This window comes from Lemur catta, chromosome 19 (genome assembly GCF_020740605.2).
Source record: "Lemur catta isolate mLemCat1 chromosome 19, mLemCat1.pri, whole genome shotgun sequence".
In the NCBI taxonomy this organism is placed as follows: Eukaryota; Metazoa; Chordata; class Mammalia; order Primates; family Lemuridae; genus Lemur; species Lemur catta.
The window spans coordinates 21,704,233-21,719,423 of NC_059146.1; the positions used below are offsets into that span (position 1 = coordinate 21,704,233).

The following is a 15,191-nucleotide window of genomic DNA, read 5'->3' on the forward strand; positions in this document are numbered from 1 at the left end:
GTGTGGCTTTGGAGGAGCCCTGCCCTCAGTTTTCCCATCTCTGTCATGCCTAAGCTTCAGGGTAATGGACACACAGCCACTTCCAGCTCAGAGAGAAACTTTATTCCTTAAGGCCAATGCAGCAGGCAGGCAGGCAGGCTCAGCCCTCAAACTTCTTCTTGCGGCCCTCCATTCCACTCAGTGCATCGATGTTCTTGCGCCAGTCTCCCACCTCCCGGTTTTCCTGGGGGGATGGGGTCAGAGGTTAGGGTCTCTTCCTGGTTTTCAGTCCCTCAAGTATCCTCCACCTTCCCTCCAGCCTGCTGGGCAATTCTCAAGATGCCTGTCCAAGTATCTGGTTCTGGTGCACTTATCCCCTTAGACAATCCCTGCCAATTTTCCCATGCACTTCCTGTCTCCCTCATGCACTTCCTGTCTCCCCCTTCCACTTCCTGTCTCCCTCATGCACTTCCTGTCTCCCCCTTTCCACTTCCACCTTCCCTCCCTCCTTCCTTCTTCTTTTCCTATTACTGTAATCCTTATACGTCCACACCCCAAGCCCCCACAACCCCACTTATCTACAGTTTCGCTTTCTGCAATTTCAGTTACCTGATCAACCATGGTCCAAAAATGTTAAATGGAAAATTCCAGAAATAAACAATTTAAAAGCTGGACATATCATCAGAAGGTCAATAGTAGCCTAATGCTACATCACAATGCCTGTGTCATTCACCTCACTTCATCTCATCACGCAGGCATTGTACATCATCACAAGGAAAAGAAGGGTGAATACAGTACAATAAGATATTTTGAAAGAGAGACCACATTCACATGTTTTATTACAGTACATTCTCATTATTGTTCTATTTTATTATTAGTCTTAATCTCTTACTGTGCCTGACTTAAACTTTATCATAGGTATATATAGATCTATATAAAAATATACTTTATATAGGGGCCAATACAATCCATGATTTCAGGCATCCACTGAAGGTCTTGGAACATATCCCCGTGGACAAGGGGGAACAACTGTATACTCTTATCTTTCCCCTCTTGTCTCCCTCATGCACTTCTTTTCTCTCTCATGGACTTCCTGTAGCCCTCGTGCATTTCCTGACTCCTTGCTACTTCTTTTCTCCCTAATGCACTTCTTGTCCTCCTCTTCTACTTTCTGTCTTCCTCTTGCATTTCCTACGTCCCTCTTGTTCTTTCCATTGAGGACCCCTTGCCAGCTGCTTCTCCCCCAACTCTAGGCACCATCTGTCCTCAGGGTAGGCCCTACGATTGTTGCCACCACCAGCCCCTCCCCTAAGCACTCCCTTTCCTGGCTGTAACCCATACTCACCTTCTCAGTGTCCTCCTTCTTCACCTGCTTGAGGTGGGCCCGCAGGTCCATGGACTCCTTAGCCCGGGCTCCCAGCAGGGCCTGCATCATGGCATCTGCAGAGATCCGCACCCTCCGCAGGGTGGGCCGCTTAAACTTGCCCCGAAGGTCAAAGATCTTCTGGGTCAGATCTGCAATCTGAGGGTGGCCATATGAGAAGGTGGAGACACTTCACTCTGTGTCCCCTGGCCCCACTCTTCCATTCTACACTCCTTTCCTACCCCTATCCTGTCTTCCAGTGCCCAGGCCTCATCCAGTCTCTTCCAAGCTCCAGATCCCAGTCCAAGCTTCTGATCCTAGAACCCGCAGCCCTCCCTGAAATGTCCCAGCCTCATCTTTCAAAACCACTGACACATCCCTGTCCAGCCACATGCAAATCCCAATTCCCTGGCCCATGCCTGAGCTCATTTACCAACACTTGATAACCCAAACATTCCCACAAACATATCTTATGTTTTCCCACTTCTGGTTTTGCATGTGCTGTTCTCTGCCTGGAACAGCCTTGCCCGGCTATACTGTACTCATCCTTCAGCCCCACCCCTGCCAGGCTCACGGTTGTCCTGGGTCTCCTAAGATCTGCAACCAAAAGCTGCAAGGCCTCAGGCTGAGACCAGAGTCGCAGACATCTCACCCTACCCTGAAGGCACCCATACTACCCAGTGCTTCCCACCTCTGTGATGTTCTTGGTAACTTTTGCCTCCACATCGTATCTCTCTTCATCCACCTTGTCCACACGGGCATGGAGCTGTCGGCACAAGTCCTGGTGGAGGAACATAGTGTGTGTTGTGGGGGGAAGGCTGGAGACCTGGACTCCTGTGTCTGAGGTAGAAGGGGACCCGGAAGCCTGGACTCCTGGATCTGGGCTAGGAAGGGTTGGGGGCCTGGACTTCTGGGCCTGGGGGAGGAGGGAGCTGAACTTCTACATATTCTGAGGGAGGAAGGGCTGGGCGCCCGAGAATATAGTCATGAATGAGGAGTAGATTGCAGGAGTCCAGACTCCAGGGGAATGCAAAGGGTGACAGGGGCCAGGAGTCCCAAGAACCTGACAGAGTTGGGGCTGGAGGAACTGACCTCTGGGTTTTGAGATGGTAGATGGCTGCAGGCTGGATATGTCAATTTCTGAGGGCAAAGATTATGATATTGGACCCTTGGGTCCTGAGAAGAAGGGGGATAGTGACTGTACTCCTGAATTCCAAGGAATGCAAGACTGGAGACTAGAAACCTAGGATCCCAGGCTGGGCAGGAGTCCCTGCCTTAGGAGCTGGTACCTGCAGCTCCGCGAAGCCCAGCCCAGCCAATTCCAGGGGCTGGCAGCGGGTGCTCAGAGCGCGCCCCTTCTCTCCGCGCCGCTCCTCCGCCTCTCGCTCCAGCTCTTGCTTTGCAATCTGCAGCATCAGGGTCTGCAGAGGGGTGTGGGGACAGCAGCCCACCGGGGTAACGGGATAAAGACTATGCCTGGCGAAGCCACCTCTGCCCCGCATGGCTCTCTAAACACAGGTCTCGTCGTCAGTCCTCCAGAGTTTGGTCCCCATCATTCCAAAGCCCCGTCAGTCCTTCTGCACGGCTGCCCACGTAAAGCCCAGCCCCTGACAACCAAGCCCCGCCCATTCCCACCCATCCGTCTACCCGAAGCCTCACCCCAAATGTCAAGCCCCGCCCCCCAAGCATCCTCCGTTCCTTCTGCCAGCCCATCCTTACCTTCAGCTGCAGTTTTCTCGAGGCAGAGATCTTAGACTTTTTCTGCCAGGGTGAGATGGAGCAAGAATCAAGGAGGGGGTTTGAAGGCAAGACTGGGGTAGGGGCTTCAGAGCTCCCCACCCCCAGCACGTCCAGATTTGGGCCCGCCTCCAACTTGAGCCCAGAGCCTACGGGAAGCCACGCCTTTCAGTCCTATCCACCAATCTGGGGCTCTGACTTTGGCTAGGCACCGCCCACTTTCCCCAAGCCGGCCCCTGGGCGACGGAGCTCCGCCCACAGGCGGCTCTCACCAATCCGAGTCCGACCCTTACGAAACTCCGCCTCTGAATTCCCACATCCGCATAGGCTCCGCCCATACCAAGGTCCCGCCCCCATCCGAGGCCCCGGCCCCTCCCCTCGGTCCCTAGGAGTCGGGCCACACCCCTAAACCTGAGCCCTGGCCGCCCCCCGGGCCCCGCCCCACCTTGGCGTGCGGCTCCGTGGCGTAGGCCCGGTAGTTGGCGGAGGAGCGGCGTCTCACCGGCGCGGGCGCGGGTGCGGGCGCCGGGGGCAGCTCGCCCGCCTGGGTCGGAGGAGCAGAGCCGCGTCACCACTGACACCAGCCCTGCCCCGTCCCGTACCCTCTCCTAGGGCTGCAGCCTCCCGCCCCAGGCCCTCCCTGCAGCGCCCACCCTGGCCGTGGGGGTCCCAGCCCAAAGCTTTAGCCCACTGCTCTCACCACGTCACCGTTCCTGGAAGGAGAGAAACGGGGGAGAGGGGATTAATGGTGGGCTGAGTCCTGTCCGCCCCCAAGACACCGCAGAGGCCCCTCTGACCAATAGGCCGGGGCCACCAGCTCCCCCTCCTCGGGTCCCAGAAGTCTGACTCCCAAGGTCTCACCTGGTCTGCACACCCAGGAGTCCTACCCTCACCTCCCTTCCCAGGCCAGGGGTCCATCTCGCAGCTATTGCCCCTCCCAGGAACCCGGGAGATCGCCCAGCTCCCACTCCCTTGAGGCCGCTGGGATACCAAGCTTCACTTACTCATCCGCCATGCTGGGACCCAGGCCGGGGATCGCTGGAGGCAGAGAAGGGGACAGGGGCTTTTGGAGGGTCAGTGAGCGGGCGTCCGGAGTGACCTTGAAGTTCCCCCGAGACGTTCAGTCTCGTTCCAGCTGCTTAAGCCTTACTGAGGACACTGAGATAAAGCGCGAGGACAGAGACTAAATATACTGCTGCCCCCTCCTCCCATGCCCAGGATGCGAGATAATGGGGCGCGTGAGGGGTGGAGCCGGCCCGGCTCCAGCTGGATGACCCCACCACCTTGGTGGCCTGGGATTCTGGACCCTTCCTCCCTCAGGCCCAGAAAAATCTGGGCCCTCAGCCCCTCTTCCCTCAGACCCAGGCCTCCAGGCCCCCAGGCTGCCCCTCCCTCAGACCCAGGAATCCAGACCCTAGTCCTTCACTAAATTGCAGTCGCCACTAGGGCCAGAACTTTGTCTTTTTCACCTTCTTAGGGTCAGTTTCAGTGCCCTAGACCTGTTAGCCACTCAGTAAATTTTGTTGATTAATTTGAGGATCCATGTGGGTGGGGAGAGGGCATGATCTCAGCCAACAGCACTGAAAAATCTACCCCTAGTCTACTTGGAAACCCGGGGATCTGGTTTCTGGTCTCCTCTCTCTACCACTGGGCCCTCCCCTCTCCTTGTCGTGGAGACAGACGTAGGACGGGAAAGACACTCGGACACAGAGAAGAGGACCCCACTCTCTTTACTTGAACCACTTGGGAGCTGACCAGGCCCCGGCGAGGAGACACTCCCAACCCTGGGTTAGCAATGGGATGTCTGGAGACAAGGGGCTGAAGCAGAGGGCCTGAGACCCAGTGTCAGATCTCTGCAAGGGGTTTAGAGTCTCAACGAATGCAATTTCTGAGAAAGCAATCTAGAATTCTAGGAATAGAACTTAGAATCCCTAAAATGGAATTTGAAATTCTGGCAACACCTCTGGGGCTGAATGAGAGTGTTGAAGAGTAAAATGGAGAATTTCAGCAGCGGGTTCAGAATTATACGAATGGGTTCTAATTTTCTGGCCAGATTTTGAAGTTAGAGATGAGGGACTTAGTCTCTGAAGGTCAGGTCAGACTCTGGGGTTTTGGAGTCTGACTCACTGTTGGGCATGGCCAAAACTTCCTGGGACGGAGCCAGAACCTCCCCGAGCGAATCCTGAGATTCTGAGGGAAGCTGGAGGGGCGCAGAGGGTGCGGTCGGGCCTTCTAGAGGCTGGGTCAGGTCCCCATGGGGCGGGCTCATTGCTTCAAGAGGCGGGGCCAGAACTTCAGGGGGCGGAGCTCCGGATTCCAAGGCTGGTCCAATGCTGCGCAGAGCAGAGTCCCCAGACTTGCAGAACCTAGCGAAGGTCTCTGAAGACCTGGATCCTGTCTGCGGGGCGAATCCAGCTGCCTGAGCTAGTTCCCCAACCCTGGTGGAGAACTGCTGCAGCTGCTCCGGGCGCAGGTCCACCAGGTACCTGAAGACAGGAAGCGGCATGTTAGGGACCCAGATTTTAGCCCCCAGCCAGGATACTCCCTGCCCTGTGCCCCGCTGGCTCACCGAGCTAATTCCACAATCAGGTTCCCTCCGGGCGCCACGCAAGCCCCAAGCTCAGGGCTGAGAAGATGGACCATCCTGCACAGAGGAAAGGAGGAAGGCTGAGATTAAGGCTCCCAGGTCCTGGGGGAGGATGGGGGCTGGGGACCCAGATGCTGAGTCAGGAGGAGGCTGCGAAACTGGACCTCTGGGGTCCTGGGGAAGGAGGGGGCAGAAGGTATGGACTCCTGGGTCAGATAGAGGAAGGGCTGGAGGCCTGGTCCTGGGTCTCTGTGAGCATAGCTGTGTCTCCTCTTACCCACAGGCCACGTAGAGAAGCTGGAACCGGCCCTTGTAGCAGCTCTTGTGGTGCAGCGCCTGAGCAGAATCGAGGGGCAGGAAGTGGATAGTGAAGGATTCCCGGGCAGGAGGTCCTGGGGAAGGGCAGAGAGGGGTCACCTCGGGAAGGTGGAGCCATAAGGCGCAGAAACCCGGAGAGATACAGAGAGACGTCAGAGCTGGGCAGACACTCAAAGCTTGGAGATAACACTCCTTGTCCTCCTGAAGCCCTTTTTCGTCTTTTCTCTGAGGTGCATTCCTGGAAAATTCTGAGAAGGTCAGCCCAGCAGCCAGAGACCCATTTTACAGACCAGGCAACTGAGACTCTAGAAAGAGAAAGAGTGTGGGTGGCCCGGGGACACACGGACATCCCCTGTAGGACAGACACCCAGGGCCAGGCTGGTTAGAAGGAGGCACAGCTAGAATCTGGGGTGGGAAGAAGGTGTCCGGAGGGGAGCTGGAACCCAGCACCCTGTTAGAATATTTTTGGTCAGCTTAGACCTCTGTGGGTACCATTAGAATTCAGAACCCTAAGAATAGTGCCAGGATTTCGGAAAGGGAGAGAAACAAAGGAGAAAAAGAGACGGAATATCAAGGAGAGGTCACCTGCCCAGGCATCCCAAACCACGTCCGGCCACGCGCGGACGTGAATACCTGGAGCCTTGAAGCCCCTGGCTCACCTGAAGCCCTTGGATCACCTGAAATCTCTGGCTCATCGGTACCAGACGCGCGCTGGGGCTCCTCCTCCGGGTCCCCCTGGGTGGCTCTCGGGCGTCCCCAGGCGGCCACCTCGCGGAACAGCTCTGTCACGTTGTGTTGTGTGATCTCGCCCGCGGTCTGCGGGACAGAGGGGAGTGTGTGGCCAGACTTTGGGGCAGGCCCGCTGGGGCCGGGCCAAGATGATCGGGCGGGGCTGAGAGCACAAGGTGAGGGCTGGCAACCGCGACTATAGCCCCCGGCGCTCTCGGATTCTCCAGCCTGGGTTTAAGACATAGAATCGGGGTGGGTCCCAGCCTGTGGGGTTGGTGCCCAGGACGTTGCGGGCAAGGTCTGTTACTTGGAGGTACAGCCCCCGAGCGAGGGACGGGGCCTGGAGGTGGGGCTGGGGCGGGGCGGGGGGTTGCAAGGCCCCTCCCTCCATCTTCTAGGCCCTCGGCACACCTTGACCGGCTGTCCGTTGCTGGTCCGCAGTAGGCTTTTGTCGTCCGCTTCGATGCCGAAGGCCACGAAGGGCCCCGTGGCGATGTCCCCCCAGTACCCGCGCGCTGCCACGCGCTCCCCGCGCTGGGAAAGCAGGCAGAGAAGAGGCAGGTGAGGTCGATGTTGAGGTCCCAGAGGAGATGGAGCGGGCCAGGACAGGGAGTGGACACGCACGTAGCTCAGAAGGCGACCGGATGCCAGGGTCCTGTTGGGCACGTGGTAGGCGCTGGAATCTCTGAGTTCAAAGGCGACACCTGTGTCCCGCCAGCGTCGGAACTCGTGGGTGTGGATGACTTGGGCCTGGGGTGTGGGAAGGGAAGCAGGGAGGCCTCAACGAGCCTGGCACGTGGGCCCCCACCCCCCTCCTCCCTCTGACCTACGACAACGCCCCGCCAGTCCCTCCTCCCGGGCCCCTCACCCCGCGGTCGTGCAGCTTCATGCGCAGGTCCCAGTCGCTGACACCGTGCCGGGCGTCATAGCGGGAGCCCAGGTAGTGGCGAAGCCGCGAGTCCCAGAGGCGGCTCATGGGGAAGGCCTCGGGCGCCTTCTCCCCGCCGGCCCAGAAGCGGAACACCGCCTCCAGGGCGTCCCGCTCGCGAAACTGCGCGGTCAGGCACGCAAGGGGAGAGAGCGAGGGAGAGAGGGCTGCAGGGAGAGCGGCGTCTCCTCCCTTCCATCCCAGGAGGTGGGAACAATTCTCCCGTTTCTCCCATGCGCCCAGCCCGCTCCATCAACGCGATGCTTTGGATTGCCCATTTCCATTCTTCCCGCATCCCAGACGGGGAGGGGACAGAAGCCGGGCGGCAGTACCTTGAGGGCGCTGAGGCTGAGCCAGGGCAGCTGCTCCGCCATGCGGTCGGGCTCGGGGACCAGGTGTGCCAGGAGGTCAGCCCGGGTGCGCACAAAGGCGGCCACCGCGGGGCGCAGCAGCGCGTTCCCCCACACCTCCATGAAGGTCTCGCTCCTCTCTAGGGGGAGGGGCAAGATACGCCGAGGAGTGAGCCCAGATATCAGACCCTTAATATCTTATTATTATTTCGTAGCCATATAATGAAAATAATGGACCCTGGCAAACTACCCACCCATTCCAAAAACCGAGGTTAGGTGAAGAATAACTGAGGCCTAACCTAGGTCTCCTGGCCTATTCCTCCACACCCTCCCAGGTAACCCCAATCCTGAATTTCATGTTTAAATTTCCCTTGCCTTTAAAAAAGAAAAAGGTGATACATAGATATGGAGATGAGATATATTTGTGTTGAGTGTTATAGTGTTAAATTGTTTCATTTTACTCATTTAAGAATTGTATAAGAGGGAATTACAGATGCAGCTTCTGCATCCACCACAGATATTCAGGGGGGAAAAAAACCAACAGTATAATTATTTACAGAATACATTGTAGTAGGAATCACAAGTAATCTAGAGATGATATAAAGTATATGGAAGGATGTGTGTAAGTTATATACAAATACTATGCCCTTTTATACAGAACTTGAGCATCCCTTATAAAATGGATTTTGGTGTCTACAGGGGTCCTGGACCCAATCCTCAGTAGATGAGGGATGTCTGTATATATTAATACCTTTAGTTGTCTATGACACACACACACACACACACTTAGACATCTACATATACCTATATATAAATTCTTTCATTTTAGTTTAGAACTACATAGCCTTTAGTTAGATAGATTAGTCTAGTTCTAGTTAAACAAGGTGTATTGTACAATGTACTCTGAATGTCCTGGGCCATAAATGACAATGGCCATCTATGATCATGGTAAAGATAATAATCACCTATCTCATAAGCTAGGTGCTACGCACTTTTCAGTGAATCCTCACAAGAATCCTATTGATGGAGGAATTTTTGTGTTCCCTATTTTATAATTGTGGAAATGAGGCCCAGAAATGTATGGATTCTGGCCCAAGTCCACGCAGCAAACAGAGCCAGAATGTGAACACCACCTGTCTCAGTCCAGAGACTTTGCTCTAGGCACTAAGCTGAAGTTGTTGTTACTGGAAAATAATCACCTTCTGCCTTCCCAGATCTTGCTACCTCTTGGGAAGTCTGATCTCGTTTGGCCTTCTCTCATGGTAGGACATTTTGAAGGCTTGCACTGTGTCATGGTCTGTTCTGAGAGTTTCATGTAGATTTTCTCCTAGAATTCTCTAAGTGGCTCTAGGAGGTACTATATTTAGCCCCATTTTACAGGTGTGAAAAGCTGAGGCTCTAAGGTCGCAAATGATGTAACAGGGGACAATGACCAATTTTTTTAATTGTACCATTGAAATGCCAAAATCTCTGTAGGGAGGGGGAGGGGACTTGAGGTCAGAATGCCTGGGTCCTAGCAACTGACCTTGCAGCCCCATCTCCTCGGGCTCCTCCAAAGCTATGCTGAAGATCAGCATGTGTCTGGCCACAGCTTCCAGATTATTCTCCAGCACATAGAACTGGAAGGATGGACAGAGCAGAAGGATTCTGAGAACTGCTTCCTGGCCCCTAAGAGACCCAGGAGAACGGGCCCTCACCCTCCTCCTTCCACTAACCCAGGAGTTTTGTACACTAGTTCCCTCTTTCAAACACAGGAGTCTGGGTCCCCAGAACCCTCCCGCCCACCATTACTCAGGAGACCTGGTCCTTAGACTGTTCCTCCCTCTGAAACTCAAGATGCATGGCCCCAGTCTCCCAGCTTCCACCTCCCTCAGACCCAGCAATCTCCAGTCCCTCCTTCCTGGACTCAGGGTTTTAGAATTCCAGTCCCCTCCTTCCTCAAGAACTCGGGGATCTGGGTGCTCATCTTCACCGTCTTCCTTCCACGACCCCAGTATCTTAGCTCACGTTGAACCTCCTGCGAGGCCAGAGAGCTGCCCGGGCCAGGGTCCGCAGCAGGTGCCGCCCATCCACAGAGCCCAGCAACAGCACATCTAGCTCGGGGATCCTGTGTTCTGTATCTTCCTTTGATTCTGGGTCCACAGGAGAACCTGGCAAGACGAGAGCAGGCTGGGGCTGGTGGTCGACAGAGCGTCCCCAGTAGCGGCCCCTAAAACATGGACTACAAATCCCAGCAGGCCTCGCGCCCCTGGCCTAGCTTTTAAAGGGATCTGTGCCTCTAAGCATTCTGGGATTTGCAGTCCGCAGATAGGACACCGGAGCTGCCCACGGGGGAGCGCCCTCCACCGTTGAAGCCTCGAGAACGTTGGCGCGCTCCCTGCCAGGGAGTCCCGAAAGGCCGTCTACGCGGGCTGTGAAGGCAGCCGACGTATCAGACCATTCATGGTGGGACTCACTTTCAGCCTGCAGGTCCAGCGCCGGTGACAGGCCCCACCAGGACACGGAGCCGAAGCCCGTGCCGGAGCCCGCCGGTGTGGTCATCGCCCTGCGGGAAGGACATCCTGCGAATACCACACGTTGTCCACCCCACTCCACTCTCACTGCCCCTCACTTCTTTCTCTTCTGCTTCCACGGGACGCCCCCCTCACCTTCACCCTTCGAAATATCCCAGGACGCCCCCTCTCTCCTTGCTCGGTGCTCCGCTGCTGTCCACTCCACAACCGCTGCCCAGAGCCCTCGCCCTGTCGATCATTCGGCCAATGGGAGCATGCGGGCTTGCCCCGCCGCGATCAATTGACCAATGAGAGTGGGCGGGGCCCGCCCGCTAAGAACTTTTGGCCAATGGGAGCGCTGAGGGCCGGCTCCCCGCACCTGGGAGAGAGAAGCATGTGTGGACGCGGTTGTCATGACGACGGCGCTGGTGGAAAGCGGGCGGAGCTGGAAGAGACTGGGGTGGAGTCTGGGTCGGTCTAAATTTCTGGGCAGGAGGAGTCCTGGGCTGATTGAAATTTAGAGAGAAAGGAACAGAATCCTAATGAATCCAGATTAAAGTGAGGTGGCCTAAACTTCAGACTCTTGAGTCACCTTTTCCTCCCTCACACCCTGTGCTCTACCACACACACCTTCTCACCAGGTGGTTAACAGTGCGGTGCTGTGGCCAGCTGGCACTGGCTCCCTGTCGCTAAATTTTTAGGGATTTTTTTGAGCTTGTTATTGCACACAGTCATTATTAGAAATTGAATTCTGCAATCTTACAATTAAATACATTACATTAAAATAAGAGTAAAACGCACTCATCACTTCCTATTTTACTGTCTTTTACTATTATCTATGTCTTTGAGCTATTGTATCTGTATGGAGGAAATACTATTTCACTGCAACATTTTAAAAAATCAAACTGGTAAATTAAAGCCGCTGGCTGGCTGTTTGTGTAAATAAAGTTTTATTAGAACCGGGGCCATGATTACGGTCAGGCAGAGTCATGCAAGTGCAGTGTCAGATCCTGTGTTTAAAATTTCTATATTTCGTTCATCATGGATATTTTTAGCATAGACTTTGATTGTTTAAAATATTACATTAAAGTGCTATGTATCTTTATTACTGAACGTTTTGCGGGGCTTTGTCTTAAATGTTGGGACCTTCATCCAGGCCCTAGGAAGTATTATATGATGGGGTGTTAGTAGACGTCTCTTCTCAACGGCATATTGAGTGACCGCACATTGGTGGCTTGAAATCAGCTGTGTGGGAGTGTTTTCACCCCAGTGGAAATGGGCAACCCACACACCAGGGCTCCAGAAAGTTGGTAACAGCACTCCAAGCCCCCTCTTGCTTCCAGGTCTGTATTCTTTCCTTCTTTCTGTCCCTTTAACATCCTCCCCCACCCTCCCCTGGAAGAGTCCTGCTCATCCTTCCAACCCCAGCTAGGAATCTTCCTCTGAGTTCTGCCTCTGCCTTCCCAGCAGAATGGCCACAGCAGTCTGCCCTGCGGCCTGAGAGTGTGATCTTTGGTGTCAGACACACCCAGGTTTACATTTTGCCTCTGCCACTTGCTGGCTGAGTGGCTTCAGCCAGGTGACTTAATTTGGCTGAACATCTCAGGAGCTAACAATACCTACCTCATAGGATTGAGTGAAGAAAAAACGAAATTGATGTTCATAAAGCAATTAGCTCAGGGCCTGGCACAGAGCAGCAGTGAGCGGGTTGTAGTTGCTGTCATCACTAGCTTAACTGTGGCCCCAAGGCCCAGCCTGAGTTCTGCAAGGGCGGAGTCTGAGTGGGACACATCCTGCGATCATCCCAGCACCCAGCACCCAGCACACGGGATAGCACACAAGGGGCCGTGGCTCTCTGCCTCCGCTCCTTGCCCAGCTACATGACACACAAGCCGCTTACCTTTTCTGAGCCTCAGTTTTCTGCTCTGTGAAATGGAATGGTAACATGCAGCTGGCAGAAGTGCAGGAGATCGAAAGGAGGTCCGTCTGCATGCTGAGGACAGGTCCGGGCAATGGGAGGACGTGCCCACAAGGAAATGAAGGCTGAGATCTCAGCAGTCCCTGGGAATCGGACTCGCCAACCTTGGCCCCTCCGAAGCCAGCTCAGTCCACCAGAGCCCCAGAGCCTGGCTTTCTCTACGGAGGCTTAATGCCCTTGTGCCTATTACCACCACTGCCCCAACACATTCTCCACAAAGGAGCCAGAGTGATCTTAAGCATAAATCAGATCATGCCACTCACCTCTTAAAAGAGGCTTCCTCCTGTGCTTAGACGCCCTCCCAGCTCCTTAGCCTGGTCCTAGGCCCTGCACCACCTGCGCTTGGCTGTGTCTCTTCCGTCATCCCCACCACATGTCCCCCTCATGCTCCCCTCCAGCCACACTGGCCTTCTGGCTCTGCTGAGAACACACAAGCCCGTTCCAGCCCCAGGGCCTTTGCAACTTGGGGCTTCTCCTGCCTTGAATTCCCTTCCCCTTCATCTTTGTTTTTCTTTTTAAATTGGGGTAAAACACACATAAAGTTTCCCATCAATGACATTTAGTACATTCACAGTGTTGTGCAACCATCATCACTATCTAGTTCCAGAACCTTCTCATCACCCCAAAATGAAACCTTGTATCCCATTTCTCTTCCCATTTCTCTTTCTCCTAAGTCCCTGAAACCACTAACCTACTTTCTGTCTCTATGAATTATTTCTTTCTTTCTTTTCTTATCTTTCTTTCTTTGTTTTTTTTTTTTTTTTTTTTTTTTTTTTTTGAGACAGAATCACACTCTGCCACCCTAGGGTAGAATGCAGTGGTGTCATCATAGCTCACTGCAACCTCAAACTCCTGAGCTCAAGTGATCCTCCCACCTCAGCTTCCCAGAGTGCTAGGATTACAGGGTGAGCCACCTCAGCTGGCCTATAATTTCATATAAATGGGAATCCTACCATATGCCGCCCTTTTTGTCTGGCTTCTTTCATTTGGTATAATATTTTCAAGATTCATACATGCTGAAACACAAATCAGTGTTAGCTGGGTGTGGTGGTGCACACCTGTAGTCCCAGCTACTCGGGAGGCTGAGGCAGGAGGATCGCTTGAGCCCAGGAGTTTGAGGTTGCTGTGAGCTAGGCTGACACCACGGCACTCTAGCCCGGGCAACAGATTGAGACTCAGTCTCAAAAAAAAAAAAGAAAAGAAAAGAAAAAGAAGGAGAAGAAAAGAAAAGAAACATGAATCAGTGCTTCCTTTTGGTTTTATGGCTAAATAACATTCCATTGTATTTCTCCATTATCTTTGCAAACTTCATTTCTTCTTGTCTTTCAAATCACAGTCCAAACCTCACCTCCCTAGGAAGGCTGTCCCTGCCTGCCCTTTCTAAATTATTTCAGCCCTTCCTGGTTTTCTTCCCAGTATGGATTGCCCTTTGTAATGCTTAAAGAAAAACTATTAAGAATAAGAATAATTATTGCTCTGCTTTCTTGTTGAGACAGGGAACCAGGGACCCCAGTGTTATCATCCAAATCAGAACAGGTTCAATCCCAGGATTTAGAGACAGACTTCCTGGCTGTGTGATTCTGAGCAGATCAGATTAATTCTATAAAACATAGTTTCTTCATGTGTCAACTGGGAATAGCAATCCTGCTTATTTCATGAGGTTGCTGTGAGGATTATTATTGGAATTAGTAACAGTAATAGCAATAACACATAGTGCTGTCTTCATAAAAGCATACCCCCCTCCCCACACACACACACACACATGAGAAATTACTGTATTCTTTTGGAGAAAAATTTAAAACCTTATAATAAGATTTTATAATAACCTAGGTAACTGATCTGATTTCCCTTTTCCCATTGGCTACCAGGAAGCTCAGGAGCAAGTTTGTATTCTGCCCTGTTTTTTAGCACATGAGGGTAATTTCTGCCTCATTCTCCACTTAACCTGCTATTCAGAGAGCTCCCTTGCCAAATTTTACAGATCTTTGTCCACCACCCAAAATCCTGTCTGGGATAATTTGAGGGAGAAGCCAATGGAACATTTATCTTTTCTAGAAACAGACAAGGAGGCAGCACTCATTGAAAGAAGAATGGGGTAAAGTTGGAACCACTGGCTTTCCCTCCTTAACTCTGTCCTTTGTCCAGGCTCTGGAGATTTTATTCCCAGACTCTGTGTATCAACTATGCTTCCTTGATGAGAGTAAGTCCCTTGGGGTTAAGGTCTGTGTTTGCATCTACTTTAGGTCCCCAGCATTCAACAGAAGACCTTAGGGAACATGGAAAGGATGGATAGTGGAAGGAAGAAAGAAAGGGGGGGGAGGAAGGAAAGAGGAAAGACGGAAGGGAGGGAGGAAGTGAAAGGGGGAAGGAGGAATGCGAATACGGTTATGAAAATCTGTGTGCGTCAGGGGCAAGGGAGTGGGTGAATTCATGAATAAGTAAGGGAATGCTCATGGCTCCTTACAGCAAACCCGTCACAGGTATTATTACCACAGTGTTTTCAAGTGAGGAAACTGAGGCTCAGAGAGGTGAGCAAATGAATATGTGAATGAATGAGTGTGTAAGTGGGTGAGAGAATAAGAGGGTAGGTGGTGGGTGGGTGTGTTTCCCCCGGTGGGTTTCCAGCGTGACCAGCACTCACACTGCCCTGGGTTCTTGGAGATGGGGTTCCCTCTGGGGCACCCAGCCCCTGCCCACCCCCATCAAGGAGCATGGGGCCAGGCCACCAAA

At 53.4% G+C, this 15,191-nt stretch overlaps 2 protein-coding genes across 7 annotated transcripts; both read right to left on the reverse strand.

The window, feature by feature from the left end:
• Positions 1 to 80: 80 nt before the first annotated feature.
• Positions 81 to 4,214, reverse strand: TNNI3 (troponin I3, cardiac type). The gene is made up of 8 exons (XM_045532775.1): positions 4,084 to 4,214; positions 3,780 to 3,792; positions 3,525 to 3,623; positions 3,062 to 3,103; positions 2,632 to 2,763; positions 2,034 to 2,123; positions 1,325 to 1,501; positions 81 to 223 (listed from the first exon to the last, which is right to left on the reverse strand). Exons 1-8 carry the CDS (start codon positions 4,092 to 4,094, stop codon positions 140 to 142), a joined length of 648 nt encoding a protein of 215 aa, XP_045388731.1. The 5' UTR covers positions 4,095 to 4,214; the 3' UTR covers positions 81 to 139.
• On the reverse strand, positions 4,150 to 10,742 carry DNAAF3 (dynein axonemal assembly factor 3). 6 transcript variants are annotated; one of them, XM_045532770.1, is made up of 13 exons: positions 10,640 to 10,742; positions 10,448 to 10,536; positions 9,999 to 10,141; positions 9,517 to 9,610; positions 7,974 to 8,131; positions 7,582 to 7,764; positions 7,338 to 7,463; positions 7,125 to 7,247; positions 6,644 to 6,800; positions 5,944 to 6,058; positions 5,649 to 5,723; positions 5,207 to 5,565; positions 4,150 to 4,237 (listed from the first exon to the last, which is right to left on the reverse strand). In XM_045532770.1, exons 2-13 carry the CDS (start codon positions 10,530 to 10,532, stop codon positions 4,200 to 4,202), a joined length of 1,656 nt encoding a protein of 551 aa, XP_045388726.1. In that variant the 5' UTR covers positions 10,533 to 10,536; positions 10,640 to 10,742; the 3' UTR covers positions 4,150 to 4,199. The 6 variants fall into 6 exon arrangements, with proteins under 6 accessions (XP_045388726.1, XP_045388725.1, XP_045388727.1 ...); XM_045532769.1 differs by lacking the exon at positions 4,150 to 4,237 and having other exon boundaries at positions 4,794 to 5,565; positions 10,646 to 10,742; XM_045532771.1 differs by lacking the exon at positions 4,150 to 4,237 and having other exon boundaries at positions 4,794 to 5,565; positions 6,662 to 6,800.
• Between the last annotated feature and the right edge of the window lie 4,449 nt (positions 10,743 to 15,191).

Coding starts and splice junctions, on each gene's coding strand:
- TNNI3 (XM_045532775.1), bottom strand. Junction 2,764..3,061: donor CGAGAAAACTGCAGCTGAAG/GTAAGGATGGGC, acceptor ACCCCTCTGCAG/ACCCTGATGCTGCAGATTGC. Junction 224..1,324: donor AGAAGGAGGACACTGAGAAG/GTGAGTATGGGT, acceptor CCATCCCCCCAG/GAAAACCGGGAGGTGGGAGA.
- DNAAF3 (XM_045532769.1), bottom strand. CDS start 10,532: ATGACCACACCGGCGGGCTCCGGCACGGGCTTCGGCTCCGTGTCCTGG. Junction 8,132..9,516: donor CGAGGAGATGGGGCTGCAAG/GTCAGTTGCTAG, acceptor CCCTCCCCCTAG/AGAGGAGCGAGACCTTCATG. Junction 5,724..5,943: donor CTTCTCTACGTGGCCTGTGG/GTAAGAGGAGAC, acceptor TCCTCTGTGCAG/GATGGTCCATCTTCTCAGCC.